The sequence below is a fragment of the Lepidochelys olivacea genome (assembly GCF_965140295.1).
Source record: "Lepidochelys olivacea isolate rLepOli2 genome assembly, chromosome: 1".
In the NCBI taxonomy this organism is placed as follows: Eukaryota; Metazoa; Chordata; order Testudines; family Cheloniidae; genus Lepidochelys; species Lepidochelys olivacea.
In genome coordinates this window covers 262,132,824-262,148,251 of record NC_140411.1, presented here as the reverse complement: position 1 = coordinate 262,148,251, position 15,428 = coordinate 262,132,824, and the positions used below count along the sequence as shown (strand labels likewise).

General features: G+C 46.6%; 1 protein-coding gene across 4 annotated transcripts in view; it reads right to left on the bottom strand.

Annotated features, from left to right (window-relative positions):
* ZC3H7B (zinc finger CCCH-type containing 7B) overlaps positions 1 to 15,428 on the bottom strand; it is a 66,168-nt gene that overhangs the window by 36,746 nt on the left and 13,994 nt on the right. For 2 of the 4 annotated variants that reach the window (XM_084645861.1, XM_084645863.1), the window contains exons 5-10: positions 13,311 to 13,469; positions 8,488 to 8,568; positions 6,585 to 6,644; positions 4,350 to 4,392; positions 1,803 to 2,062; positions 990 to 1,335 (exon numbers count right to left, since the gene is read on the bottom strand). In XM_084645861.1, coding sequence (XP_084501987.1) covers positions 990 to 1,335; positions 1,803 to 2,062; positions 4,350 to 4,392; positions 6,585 to 6,644; positions 8,488 to 8,568; positions 13,311 to 13,469 — 949 coding nt within the window. Of the gene's footprint in view, positions 1 to 989; positions 1,336 to 1,802; positions 2,063 to 4,349; positions 4,393 to 5,066; positions 5,368 to 6,584; positions 6,645 to 8,487; positions 8,569 to 13,310; positions 13,470 to 15,428 lie in introns of those variants that run through there. The other 2 variants (XM_084645862.1, XM_084645864.1) reach the window with 2 other exon arrangements.

Genomic DNA, 15,428 nt, shown 5'->3' with positions numbered 1-15,428 from the left:
TGATGCCCGAGACACAGATTTATGCTTGTTCAATAGTTTAATTCTTTTAATCTTTCAGGAACATCCAGTACCCAGGGCAGAGACTTGAAAACCTCTGCAAGAGCCTCCCCTTTTTCTGAAATCCCTGAAGGCAACAGAACCCCACTGCCAGCTGCCTTAAGGGTGCTTTTCACAAACAGCAAGGGACCAAAGGAATTCAGCACAGACAGGAGCCGAAGTTCCAGCACAGGCCTCACTGGGCAACCTCTTCTCCACTTGTGACGCTCTAGCATTCAGTCTGCTGTAATGTCCCCATGCTTGCACAGTCACCCATGGAGTCTAACTATGCCCCACGGGGCTGAAATGCTCCTTACCCGATCTCCCTCCAGAGCCCAGCTCCACAGAACATGACTGGAGTGCTCTTTGGGCTATGACACTTATTGCTCACAGAGATCAAAGGAGGCAAAGACTGACGAAACCATCTAGTCCACCCCACCCAATGCAAAATCCTGCCCTAAAGTAGATTCGCCAAGACTTTGCCAAAGTCTGTTTTAAATTACTTGGAGTAAAAGGGCTCCCACTACTTCCCTTAGGAGACCACTCACACTCTAGGAGATCTCAGTGTCAGGCAATGTTTCTTTGATATCAAGCCTGAATGTCCCCTCATTGCCTGAATGTCCCCTCATTACTCTAGCTATACCCCCAGGATAACCCTGAACAGCTCTGCCTCCTTAGTGTCTACAACCTGCAGATGCTTGTAATCAGCAGTCATACCCCCCACCATACACCCCCCCCCGCCCCAATTATCGCTCAGACAAGCTGTGCTGATATTTAGTTCAGTTAATCTTTCGTCCATCTCAATCAGTTCTCTGGAAACTTAACTATTGATCTCTCGTCTCTAACATGGACATCTGCCTGCTGTGGAGACACTCAGAGCTTAACACAGTGTTCTAGGGGTATTGTCACAGTCAAACACCTGCAACCCCCACTCCTCTGTGCCCTGCACCTACCTATAGCAAAGGAATCCAGGGCATCCAGTGATCCCCTGCTAGTCCCAAAGGCGTCCAGGGCATCGAGCCGTGGCTCTGTGTACGGGAGCAGGTCCAGTGAATCCAGAGAATCCAAGGGGGAGCCACCACTGCCCCCTGTGGGCTCAAAGGCATCCAGGACGGAAGAGGAGAGCTGCTTGGTGGGATCCATCACCAGGCCGAAGGAGGCAGGTGGCAGAGGATGTTGGTTGATCGGGATGTTGGCTGTCACCACAGGGGGCAGCAGAGGGGTTCCGCCTGGAAACACGGGGATCAGCTGGGGCATCTCAGTAGGCAAGTTGGTGGGAATGGTTCCCTGGACCAGAGACTTTGAGAGTTGGGAGGAAAAGGGGGCACAGACAGCATGTTAGAGAAAGGACTGGAGGAAGCGTGTGTCAGAGAGATGGGTGGATGGACAGAGCACACTACAGCAGCAAGTAAAACAAGGTCTCCCACTCCAGAGTGCACAACGCTTTACTTCAGAGCAATAAGCCAGCCTCTACCCTCCAGGCCCATTTCCACCCCCAAACACTTAAAAGCAGGGTGTGAAAGGGGGCAAGGTGCTAGCTTCATTCCCATGTGGGGCTAGCCCCTCCATCTGGATTTATGTATTTCACTCACACCAGGCCACCCAGTGAACCAAGATCTAAGATGGGCTCCTGAGAGACACACAAGCCAGCGATGGAAGAAAGAAAGTGACCGAGCACACACTGCCAGAGGAACACGCAACGGTGAGGAGAGAGAGAACGAACATGCTCTAAAAGGATTAATTCAGAACACGACCGGAGCTCTTACTAGAGGGTACTGTGACCCATCAGCCAGGGAATCCAGAAGAGAGTCCAGTTCTTCCCCAATGACCTCCCCATCTGTGAAGTCCTCCACACTCTCGGGCACAGGCAGGGATACGCAATCCGGAGAATGGAGCAGTGTGGCAGCAGGGAGAGAGGTGGGCAGGCCCTTTGCATCCATGTCAGAGGCTGAAAGGGCTGCGCCCTCGCTCACAGGAATAGAGGTGGCGAGGGGAGCAGGGATGCACTGCAGGTCCATGGAGAAGTCTGCGGGGTGGGACGGGGACACAAAGCCAGTCACATGGCACCTGGGGGTGAGCTGAGCGTGGCTTGGCCAAAGAACACAAGACGTACAACTTAGTTGAACCTCAAGCCCCAAGCAGATGAAACCCTTTACAGACTGGTGGCTCCAGTTTCAGAGATTCTTGGCCTTTGGTTTTTGTCTCAGACCTCCCAAAGGCCTTCGCAGAATGTCTCGTGAATAGCCAGACAATGCTCACCTCCCATGATGATGCCTGGGAAGTGTCTGCAGGCCAAATCTTAGTCTCACTGAAGTCAATGGCAAAACTGCTATTGAATTCAGTGATGTCCAGTCCTAGCCCCATGAGTCCAGAGTCCTATACCCCATTGTCCGGTGGTTTTTAAATGCTTCTAAACTGCCTCCTCCTGCAGAGCTCAGTTGTCCTCCTAGCACCTCTGCTCCTTGCAGCGCCTGTGCCCCCCACTAAAACCCACTTCCCCGCAGGCTCTTTAAGTTTTGAGCTTCCCTGGTGGGGAAGGGAGGGACACACACAAACCCTGACTGGGGAGGGGAGCAGGGTAAGGAAGCCCAGACAAGCCTCCCAAAGATCATACAGAATACTGGGTCCCCAACAAACATTAGAAGACTCACCAGATGCCCTTGCCAGAGTGGTGCCTCACTCCTGAGTACCCCTCCCTTCAATGTCTCCAAGAGACAGGCTTCCTGCCTTAAAGATCTTTACTGCATTACTGAGGCTTCCCTCAGTAGTTTTAGGGGCAAGGGGAGGGAAGAGGGGGGAGAAGAGACAACTTTCCCTACAGCTTCCTTCACCCTCTGGCCCAGTGTTCTGACTATTTGAAAATGAGGCAATTCCGCCCCCACCCCCACAATACTCTGTTAAGGTGGCAAGCATACGTTGGTCATCTGAGCACGCTTTATCCTGCAAAACTGTTAGAGTTTGAAAAGAAACAATCCAAACGTTAGACCCCCCAGGAGATGCAGAGTTACACATGTAAGTCTCAAACCAGGCACCCAAACTACCTTCATTCTGCCCCGTAGCGATGCCCTGAAAAGAAAAAAAATCAGAAAAATACTACCACCTTCTCCATCCTCTACTAAAGAGTTCCATGTTCAGAGATTCCAAGGCCAGAAGGACCACTGTGATCATCCAGTCTGACCTCCTGTATAACACAGGCCATAGAACCTCCCCAAAAACGTTATCAGCAACCCCAAAACTCGAACGCCTTCATCTCAACTGATTAGTGATTGGGCTGCTTTATGGACTTCCACATATGCCAATTCCTGATCAGACAAATAGCAAAGCGAAAGCAATCATTCCTCACTCTGCATTAACAGCCCAATTCTGTGACGTACTGAAGGCTCATAAGAGACGCTCATCACCTCACAGGTCTGGGTCTTATGATTCCATGTGATAGTCAATTATTCAAGAGTCATTAAGCACAGAGCTAATGTGTTTCCACATGCAAACTTCATACACCCAGATCATAAAATGGGGCCCTTTACCAGGGCCCAGCAATAGTTAGTGCAGTGACAAAGCTTCACACCTAGTATTGCAGACATTTATGCAAGGAACAAATAAAAACCAATGTGCTGTGGAGCATGGTTTTCAATACGCTGTTAAGAAGGGTGGGTGTTGGGCTGGCATTTCTACGGGAGATAGAGTTACAGTAGTTTAGTCCCTGGCAGGAAGACAGCAACCTTGCAACTTTCACTCTGCATTTCCTGGGGTTCTAAACATATAAGGCTCCAATTCTAATGCTCTTGGAGGGTAGCGTGTATTCAAAGCACAGCTCTGTGTCTACCGTCTTAACTTTAAAGCTGTTTAAACTTTAAAGTTGTTTTCTTTGGGAACATACAAAAGAATCACATTTGTTCAAACCCAGCTTTAGAGCTGAAAATAGGTTACGTCCCATGTGTTTGTAATTTGCATGAATTAGTCCCCATTTATCCAAAAATATGATATGTCCCTTGTTCTGCTTGGATAGCTAGAGTTCAATTGTACAAGGTTCTCCTAGTAAGTGCCTCTTGACCTGGTTTTCCCCTCTGTCAGTGTCTTAATAGTTCACTGAGGATTCTGAAGAAGTGAAGAGAAACCAATATAAAGAACAGCACCTCCATACATTCCTGCTCCCCACCACCTCCTGCCCCCATCCCCGCTAGGCTAGTCTCTTCCAGTCTCCAAAGTCAGGAAACTCAAAAGAGGTCCAAATGAAGACAAAGCAACTATTAGTCCACCCAACTCGGGCAGGTGCCTTATTGCTGCCATGAGAAACAGAAAGGAGAAAGCTTTACCTGTTTCAATATCATCTATGGAGCCCAACCCATTGGAAGTCATCTGCAAGGCAGGGAGAAGGAGAAGAACAACTCATCACTACAAAGACATCTTTTGAAAGGTGTTAGTGCTTCATAGCCCCAAATCTCCCCTCCCAAATATCTTCAGTGCAGGCTGCTGCTGCTTCCCTCCTCTCCCCCCACCCCCGCCTTTCAGTGCTGGAACAATTTAACTGATGTACTTTTGGACCACTATTCCACCTAGCCTGGTATTTCACCTTCAGCAGTGACCAAAACCTGCATTCCTCTGAAGTAACAAACCCCCATAATACCTGACCTTCTCAGTAATTCTGCACATAGGATTGCATGTGGGTGAGAATATTCCTTCCTGATTCCCAGAGCCAATCAGCTAGCCCCACAAAGCATGAGATCTGATTAGTTTTATCTTACATAACTAGCCTTTCTGAGCTTACATATCTTTCCATTTAATAAACCACTAATTTTTACAGCAAGACTAAAAACAGGAAAAGGTTCCCGCCAAAACAACTGCTGACTGTGAGCCCTAGGCAAGGAATAAATAGGCAACTTTACAGAAGTATGAATGGTGCTGCTGGGAATAATTTTCCTAATAATTTCACTAGGCCTACCATGACTCCATTTCCACACAAACATTCCTGTATTAGTCCAAAGGCCACTTGGTGTTAGTTATATCCAAAATACAAATATAAGCAAATATACCTATATTCTATACTCCAGCAACAGTACAGTTTTAAGTATTTTGGCCAAACAGGCTCCGGCTCGGGAAGACACCTTCCCATCATGGCATCACTCTGACACAGAACCCCTAGAAAACCTTGCCTTTTATGCACTCTAACAAACGAGTGATGTCATTGCTGGTTACCAGACCTTGGCCAAGGCCAGATGAAGCAGCTTAGAGCCTAGCTCTATCCTCTGCTCTGGTCAAGACAAGATTAATGACTGGGCCTCTTTCCTCAAGGTTTTCTTATCTCATTTTACCATATTCCTAAACTAAGCATTTCTTTATAATCAATTCAACCAATCATTTACTGCACCTGGTACCCAAATAATATTATTTTAAAAATTTCTATGACCTCAGACCAAACCTTAAATAAGATAACACAAGTAGTTTAAGGGTCACCACAAGTTTAACACAAACAACTCTTCCTTCTCATGATCTGACTCTCTTTAAAAATCACAGGCTTTGGGCCTATTCCTTATGCTAAGATTGAAACTCAAGTTAAAGCCACAGTTCACCCTAATGTGAGCCTATAGTCCAACAGTGCAAACACATTTTTCTTCCTACTTCTAGTTAAAAATGACAGACGTCAGTATGACAAATATTAGAGATTACACATTTGCAACTTCATCAGTTACAACTTCAGCTTTTGCAGTGTTCTAATTTTCCATAAAAGGGAACATTTTCAATGGAAGAAGATTATGGGTGGCTACAAGAAATGATCCAAGGCTGATTCTCATTGCTAGACAGATATTAAGGCAAGTCACCCAGCAATGTAAACTTAAAAGATACTAGAGCAGTACAATTTGAAGGGATTTTTAGGTTCTTTTAAAAAGGGACAATGTCAAATTGTGCTAGGCCCCAAATTTAAGAGCCTAAAATGATTGTTAAATATTTTTTTAAAAAATATGAAGCGTTTTAATGAAATCTCTTAAAAACCTGCAGCGAAACCAGCGATCTGATTATTTTTCATTCTGTGCTTGTACAGTGCCTAGCACAATGGGGTCCTGGTCCATGACTGGAGCTCCTAGGTGCTACGGTAATACAAAAAAGAGTAAATAATAAATTAAGCAATATTTAAATTGGCACACTTCACTCAGCTTGGACAGTGAAATCCCCCAGTCTAGTTTCATTTTTTAAGTTTCTTCATCTGTTTCACTTCCTGTTCTTGCATATTAGCACTTTGCAATTGTACCAGAACCAGAGAAGGAAACAGAAAGTGAAGTCATCCAGTCTAGATAAGTGAAATGCAAGCTTTGACAGTGAAAAGCAAAATTAAAGTCGAAAAATTCTTAATCTAATAATTTAATCAGCACTGCAGCAAATGGAAATATTTTAAAAAAATGATTTTCTTGACATTGTTCCTTGAAAAGGGAAAAATAGATAAACACTGATCCTTTATTCCTAAAAGATGGTAATAAACTTGCATGATATAAAATATAGAAACTCTCATGTAAAATAATGTACGGGACATTGAGAAAGTCAGACAGGAACTGTACCTGATTTGCTAAGCTGGCTGATGTGCCATTACTGAGTAGAGAGAAAGTTTCCAATTCCTGCTGCAAGGAAGAGAGAGATTTCATGACACAGGGATTCCTTGAACTCCTGCAAATTAGGTAGTGACTGATTGTATCTTGTCAGCCACTGCTATCCAACAGTACACTTCCCTAACAGGCATTCTCTACAACCACAAACCATAGGGAGAGAAATCAGGACTGCCTGCTTTTCCTCAGTGTGCACCAATCATCCCAAAATTCATGTCATTGCCCCTGAAGCCTGTTGCTTGAAGGATTATGAAAGAGCCCCAGATTCAGTCCAGCCATCCTGGCGCAAAATGCACATCGATGCAAAAGCCTGGTGCGAAAACACCCCTGTTGCAATGCTGCATAAGGAGATAGTAAGTTTGAACCCCACTCCACGACAGACATTCAGCCTTGTAATTTAAAAAATTAGTTGTGGAGTGCATTAAAGCATTGGAATGAAAAACAGAAGCTAGAGCAAGCTGTAGCAAAATGCTACCAAAATGTTTCAATTAATTAAAAAAGGGAGTCTTGTGTTTTGCTTGCATAGACACAGTTTAGACTCATCTCTGTGGAGTAACGAGGTAGAGGGAAAAGTGCAGAGGGCCAACGGGGTGAGTAAGTATGGAAAGTATTTCAGGGAAAGTTTCCCTTCTCTCAAGATTCAATAATTACAACATTTTTAGAGATCTAGCAAGTGGAGGATTTTCCTCTAATCCAACACCACTTATTATTCTGCATTTCAAAACATGCAGACTTGATATTTATATAGCATCAATTACCCAAAAGCTCTTTGCCAACTACTACAAATCACTTCACTTAGCACTGAAATGCAGCCACTTCTCAGCTGGAATGTACCAGCTGTTTAACACTGCACAGCAAGGTTACACAAGAGTTAGAGACAGGAACTGAAGAAGCATGTTGCATCTAAATAAAACCGCAGAGAGGAATTTGAGGGACCAGAATGTCAATCACTCAAGCTGGAATTCAGCCAGAGCCTTGGGGCTAACATTCCTATTCTTGAGAAATGTGTCACAGGAGCGTCAGTGACCAGAAGTGATTTTGCCTTATCTAAAGGACAGCCATAGCAGTAGCTCAGCACCCCTCAGCACAATCCTGGGGTGTACATTTCATGCTAATAGAGAGAACAATGCTCCATATTGAACCACCACATCCATTTATTGCAGCACTAGGGTTTTCCTTAGAGCAGTGATTCTCAAACTTCATTGCAATGGGACCCCCGCCTTCTGACAAAAAAATAAAAAATTACTACACGACCCCAGGAGGGGGGACCGAAGTCTGAGCCTGGTCAACCCCTGCCACTCTGGGGGAGGGGGGGCAAAGCCCCACTGCCCAGGGGAGTGGTGGGGGGAACGCAAAGCCAAAGCCCAAGGGCTTCAGCCCCAGGCAGGGGGCCTGTAATCTCAGCTCCACTGCCCAAGACTGAAGCCCTCGGGCTTCAGCCCCAGAGTATGGGACTCGGGCTTTGGCTTCGACCCCTTGCCCCAACAAGTCTAAGCCAGCCTGGCGACCCCATTAAAATGGGGTCACAATCCACTTTGAGGTCCTGACCCAGTTTGAGAACTGCTACCTTAGAGCTATCCCCTCAAACAACGTCCAGGCTCCATTCTGCTTAGCTTAGGATATATGAGATTGTGCATCAAGCCAAGATGCTTATGGCTGCAAGCCGGAAATGCACCTGCAGGGGTGCTGAAGGCCAGGACTGAAGAATGATTGGCAGATCTGGGGGTGGGGCATTCCCAGGAGTGGAATAGCAGGAGGTGCTGAAGGCTATACCTATGGCAATGCAGCCGCTCAGAATCAGTAGCCTGTACAGAAACATATCAGTGGACTCCAAAGGACAGTCTAGAAAGAGTCATACCTGAGGCCTCTTATACGCTTTCCGAACCCTTAAACCCAGCTTCTGTGCGAGCTCCTGACCAAGCTGCGTAACGCTCTCATCCTAGGGAAAATGTAATTCAAGGACATTGTCATTTTAAAGCATGTGGTTTTATTTTCCTGCACATACAATAACCAACCAGAATCAGACCACAAGTTACACAAACAGACTACACAGACTGAATTACATGCTAGTATTCTTATTGGTATGCAAGTCGAGAGGTAGTCAATTGCAGACTCCATTCCAGGAGAGGCCGTGCAGATTTAAGATGTCATTCTGCCCTGCAGAGATACAAAGCTGCGGAAATGGAGAGGCAAACAAAGTATCGAGTCTCCAAATGCAGGGCTAGTGATCCTTACTGACACAAGGGCCGGACCTTCAACCCCGCTCCCTCTCTCCAGTCCCAGGATCTGGGTGGGAGCACTGGTTCAGAGGCACCTTTGACTTTCCACACTCTCTGCTGCACTGAGCTCTGCTAATGATTTAGCTCATCACATCCAGTCTGCATTCACTTTCTCAGTTCCTCTTTAAAAAAGTTTCCAATGTACCAAACACATAGACACTACTTCCTGGAACTACACAATCCACAACGTAAAATTCAGCCAATCACTGCCCCTCTCTCCTGTTAGAGTCCACCCTATTAACCCACAGCACTAGGTCACTCCCAGCATCTGCTCCTGCTACCATGTCACTCAGCACCGTTGGCGGGAGGCCCATGACCACACTGCATCCCCCACTACAGTTTCGTTCTCTCCTCCTTCAACTCTGTCATCTCCCTGGCCAAACAAAAACAGGTTTCCTCCATCACCAAGTCCCACGAGCACAATCCCCAACACTTATTTTCACCCTCTGACTGCCTCCTTCAGCCTCATGTTCCCCATCCTTTCTTCCCTCCTTGCAAAGTATTTGGTTAACTTCGTCACATGAAAAAATCAACTAAATCCTCTATGATTCGCCCCCTGCCTGGTTCCCTTCAAACATCTTCTCCCTCATCACCAAACTTCAAATTTTGAAGTCTGCTGCCTTCTCTCCACCACTAACCCCTCCACCTGCCCCAGTGAGTCCACTGATGCTTGGCTCTTTACCTACGTTGCCCCCCTTGCTCCTCCCCCTCCTTCTCAACCTCTCCGCAGCCTTTGGCTCCTCCCCCTCACAAATACTAGTGTGCCCTGGTTTCCCCTCTCTTTAGAGCATGATCCTTCAACCAGACCTGTCTCTCCAACTACTGCCCTGTCGCCATCCTCGCCGTCTCTGAACCCACTGAGCACAGTCTAAAACCAACGCATTTACTTCCTCTCCTCGGTCTTGGACCCCTTCCAATCTGGCCCCCCACCTCTCCTCTCTACTGAAACTGGTCTCACTAGTGTCTCCAACAACCCCTTCCTGGCCACACCTCAGGGCCACCAACTCTGTGCCACTTTTGATACTGTCCATTACCCTCCCCTTCTTGGCATCTTATCCTCTCTGCATTTTTGAGATACCACTGTCTCCTGGTTCTCCTTCTATCTCTCTGTCCATTCCCTCAGCTTCTCTTTCAGTGGGCCTACCTCCTCCCCTCTCCCACTCACAGTGGGGATTCCCCAGGCCTCTGTCCGTGGCCCAGAGACAGGATGTAAAGTGAGGACAGCACAGGGCCAGCTCATTTGCTTACTCCGCTTCTCAACCTGTCTGTGACATCTCCTCTTGGACGTCCATCTTCAGTTAAATATGTGGTCAAAACTGAACTTCTCTCTCCTCACAAACCTCCTCCACTTTCCCATCCTTAACTCTGTCAACCACACCACGCTGTCACTGTCACTCAGGCCTGCAATTTGAGGGTTTCTTTGTACCCTCCCACTCTGTTGCCACAAATACTCAGGCCATAGCCAAATCCTGCTACTGCTTCCTTCTTAACAGCTCCAAGATCCATCCTTTGTTTTCCCATTTCCCACAGTAAAAACCTCCATTCAGGCCCTCATTACATCCCATCTCGACTACTGCCGCACACTCCTCTCTGATGTTCCAAACACGCACATTGCTCCCTTCAGTCCGTACATAATACGGCTGCTAAAATCATCTCCTTTACTCATCAGTCTGTTTAGTCTCTTCCCTCTTCAGATTCCTCTACCAGCTGCCCATAAGCTATTATAGCAAATTCAATCTGCAGGTCACCACCTTTAAGGCTCTAGAGGACTCTGCCCTGCCCCAATTATCCTCCCTTCTCAAACTCTGTGTTTCCCCCTCAGTCTATCGCAAAAATGCCTCCAGGGCCCGCATACATGGGCCCAGCTCCCTGACCTTAGCCACAAGGCCCCAACTCTGTCCACGTTTAAGGCTCTCTTAAAGACCCACTTCTGCCATGCTGCCTACACTGAATCTAATGATTTATTTAAACAGTTTAAGGAATACCTATGCCAAATGCCCTAAAAATTCCTTAACATTACAACAACGAGGACCACACAGAAGCATACTATATAGCACCACAGTATTATTTACTGTTATTTAGATTTTAAGCTCTTTGGGGGATAGAGCATCTGTTTGTTAAGTAGGTGCACAGGGCCTAGCACAATGGTGCCCTGATCCATGATGCTACAGCGATATAAATAATATCAATATAATCATCATACTGGTAATGTATTAACCACACAAGCCAGCAGCAGGAAATAGCAGAACCAGGTACCAAATTAACTCAGTCAATCACTTGAAGTCTTTAGATAGTCTATAGCTCAAAAAGGAATTACAGGATTGATGCAGGAATTCCTGGGTGAAGCTCTCTGGCCTGGGTTATACAGGAGGCCAGACTAGATGGTTACAGCAGTCACTTTCTGGCCTTAAAATCTAGGACATCAAAGCAACATTACAGAATCCCAGAAATGTAGAGACTTTGAGAGGTCATCTAGTCCAGCCCCCTGCACTGAGACAGGACCAAGTAAACCTAGACCATCCCTGACAGGTGTTTCTCCAACCTGTTCTTAACAGCCATCAGGGATAGGCTTCCAATAGGGATGGAATCCCCATTCTAGAGATTTACTATCCTTATAGTTAGGAAAAAACTTTTTAATACCTAACCTAAATCTCCCTGGTCGCAGATTAAGCCCATTACTTCTTGTCCTACCTTTGGAGGACAGTCAGTCACAGTCCCCTTTATAACAGCCCTTAACATATCTGAGGAGTGTTATCAGGTCCCCCCTCAGTCTCCTTTTCTCATGACTAAACATGCCCCGTTGTTTTTTTAACCTTTTCCTCATAGAAAAGGTTAAAAAACCTAAACCTTTTATCATTTTTGTTGATCTCCTTTGGACTTTCTCCAGTTTGTCCACATCCGATGAAGTGAGCTGTAGCTCACGAAAGCTTATGTTCAGATAAATTTGTTAGTCTCTAAGGGGCCGCAAGTACTCCTTATCTTTCCTAAAGTGTGGCATCCAGAACTGGACACAATATTGCAGCTGAGGCCTCATCTGTGCCGAGCAGAGCAGAACAGTTACCTCCAGTGTCTTACATGTGACACTTCTGTTAATATACCCATATTAAAGCCCCTTTCACACACTGACACCTCTCACCCCAAGAAACACTGGCCACTGAGGGCCTGAACTCAGCTCTTAATGGGTAAAACGACTGCTATTTATCAGCTAAAACATATTCATGGTGCTCTACTGAGGCTTGGGGGATTAGGAATAGGGTATGTCTACACTAGAAACTTAAGTCGACCTATATTAGGTTGACTTACAGTCAGCACAGTAATTACTACGGTGGTGCATGTCCACACTTCCCTCCTTGGGTTGGTGGTGCACAGCCTCACCATGAGCTCTTTCACTGACCTAAGAGGGGCACTGTGGAGAGATGAAAGCCTGGTGTCTCGGCTCTGCTTGCAAGTCCCTGGCCGGAGCCCAGCTGCCCTACAGGCTCCTGGACTCCAAGTGGGCTGACTGGGGCTTCTCGCCTCCCCGTTCCCTACTGAGAGTGGGGTGGGCTGGAGAGAGAGAGGGGGAAGTTGCCCAGAGCTTCTTGCCTCTGGGGAGTGGGATCCAGTGGTCCCAGCTTCTTGGCCCCCTGCATCCGCTAGGAGTCAGGAAGCCCTGTCAATTTCACAGCTACAGCATGGAGCCATGAAATTTGACAAGACAGCCAACATTTCCAGCCGGCCCCGCCCGGCTCCCAGCTGGAAGCAGAATCCATTCTTGTCCTGACTCTCCTGCTGTGAACCCGACAAGACAGTCAACAGCTGATGTAAGTAATGCAGTGTCTGCACAGTCACTGCATTGCCCTAAATACACCGACTTAAGCTCTAAGCCTCTTGGTGAAGTCGAGTTCTGATGCTGGTGTAGTAGGGCACTTACACTGACAGGAGCAAGGCTGTAGTGTAGACACTGACATAATTAGGTCGACATAAGCTGCTTTATGTCCATTTAAAACGTGTAGTGTAGACAAGGCATGAATCTCTCTCGTCCATGTCTCCAGTTCCCATCTGTCCTAGACTGGTAGTGACTAGCAGTCATTCCCACCTGATAGCTGTTCCAACACAGACATGAAACGAGTTGATGATCTCAGCTCAGTTCCAACTGGGGCAGGCTTTCACATCACAAAGCCATCCCAATGGGAAAGGGGCAGCTATTTTGTTGGAAGCCTCAGCAGAGATGATTTGGGCTGACAGGGACATGGAGTTGGAACTCCCCGAGAGATGCGATTACTGGGAACGGGTGCGTTGTATAGAACAGCCAGCTTCTCTCTTCCACTACCATCACCATTCACGCTGTACTAGACCGCGGGAAAGGAAAGATGGAAAAGTGCCTCAGAGGCTGAGGTAGACACGCATGTCACACACTTACATGTGGGAGAGACAGCAGGCAGCGGCTATTACATTCGTACGCCTCCTTGTGCCTCCCCAGCTCATTTAAGGAGCGGGCTTTGCGGAAGAGGGCACGGATGTTCTCCTTCTCAAGCACCAAAGCCTTCTCGCTGTCTTCCAATGCCTTCTCGTACAAGCCCTGCATGAGAGGAAAGAGACCACCTGAGCAGGCAATGGTGTCTGCCACACACTGGAATCCACCTCCTCTCCCTGCGTGAAAGTTCTGCCCAACCATTTACTGCAGTTCACTGGGAACATACGTCATCAAAACCCATGAATATAAAAGCAATTGGAGATTAGATTTAATGCAGATTTGGGGGGGGGGGGAAATTATAAGGTTATAAAGGTTACAGAGTCAAGCACTCAAAAGTTAGGAAATGCCAGAATTAAGGGCGTCTGTGTGCATCTTAATTCAGCCCCTTCTGTGTACGCTGTAGTCTTGAATTACATGATCCCATACTACTTTTTCCACAGGTCTTCCTGCACCATTCAGTGCACAGGGTGGGCCAGCTCTAGGGATGAATAAGGGTTGTGTAGTGAAGGGGCCTGCCCCATGTGTTGGGGGGAGTTTGAAGGCATGTAGTAAAAGAGGCAGACAATCGAAGGAAGGGCAAGGATGGTCTCACGGTTAAGGCAGGTGCATGTTGCCATGGAGAATGGGAGTCTACCCCTCCCTCTGCCACAGAGTTCCTGTGTGACGCTGAGCAAGTCACTTAAACCAGACTTTTTACAGGTGGTCACTACTTATGTATTCCTCATTTTCTGGGTGCCTGAGACCCTGGGGTCCATTTTGGAGAAGTGCTGAGTTGCAACTGAACCCAATGGGAGCCGCGATTTGAACATTAAAAGTGCTATGTAATGCGGAGTACTCTGAAAAAATCAGATCCTAGGCATCTCAAATTAGGCACCCAAAATTAAAGTCAAAAGTTCCACTAATCATCGTGTCTCAGTTCCCCATCTGTAAAAGTGAGATAACACCCCCCCTCCCATCTTACAGGGGTGTGTTGTGAGAATAAATTTGTTAATGGTTGTGAAGCACTCAGATAATGTACTTATGAGCACCACAGAATAGCATATGAGGAAATTAACAACTCTGTCTTCAGAGCCTAGTTTGACTAGTGTGCATTAAATAAGGTCTGGGGACATTCTCTAATCAATGAGAAGAAAACTAAATATTGAATAGCCGCTCATTCGGTAAGTGCTGCCTGTTCTGTGCTGAGCACCATCCACACTGAATGAGGCAGGGGTTCTGTGGAAAAAATAGTATGTAAACATGTAACTAGAGATTGCATCATAATACGAGGCACAAGGGGGCCAAATTAAGATCACACAAGCAACTTTTGAATGCTTGACTTTACCACCTCAATGTTTTGTTTTGTTTTTTAACATGCGTGTGCGTGATTTCCTAGGTTTAAAATAAGCATATCAAATACCATCATATTGATAAATTTCTAACAGCGAGGGTAATTAACCTCTGGAACAATTTACCAAGGATCATGGATTCTCCATCACTGACCATTTTTAAAACATGCTTTGATTTTTTTTTTTCAAAGATATGCTCTAGTTCCAATAGAGTTACTTTGGGAGATTTTTATGGTCTATGTTATTCAGGAGGTCAGACTGGATGATCACAGTGGATCCTTCTGATCTTGGCATCTAAGGGTCATCAGCAGAGTTGGAACCTTTAGATTTACCACACAGACCTCTGCCACTTGAGTTAGTGGAGTAACTGGTAGCAGAAGTAGGCTGTCATCCTCTTTGTGTACCAGCACTACAGGGAGATGAGAGACACTGTCAGTGGATTTCACATATATCTGCTGACAGCAGAGGAATGCCGAGACTCAGGAATCCTAGGTTCCATTTCAGGCTCTGGAGGAGAGTATGATCTAGCAAGCACAGACTTTTCCACCCACTTCCTCCAAGCTTAACCCCTTCTGCACCTGGCCCCTCCAGCCCACACCTGGCCCAGTCCTGTCTCTTTCTCACCCCTGGTTCTTCATCCCAGTCCCATTCTCCGCCCACCTAGCCAGTCCCAGTCTCCACTCCTCATGCTTTTCATCCCAATCTCCTTGCCCAGCCAGTCCTAGTGTCTCCCTCC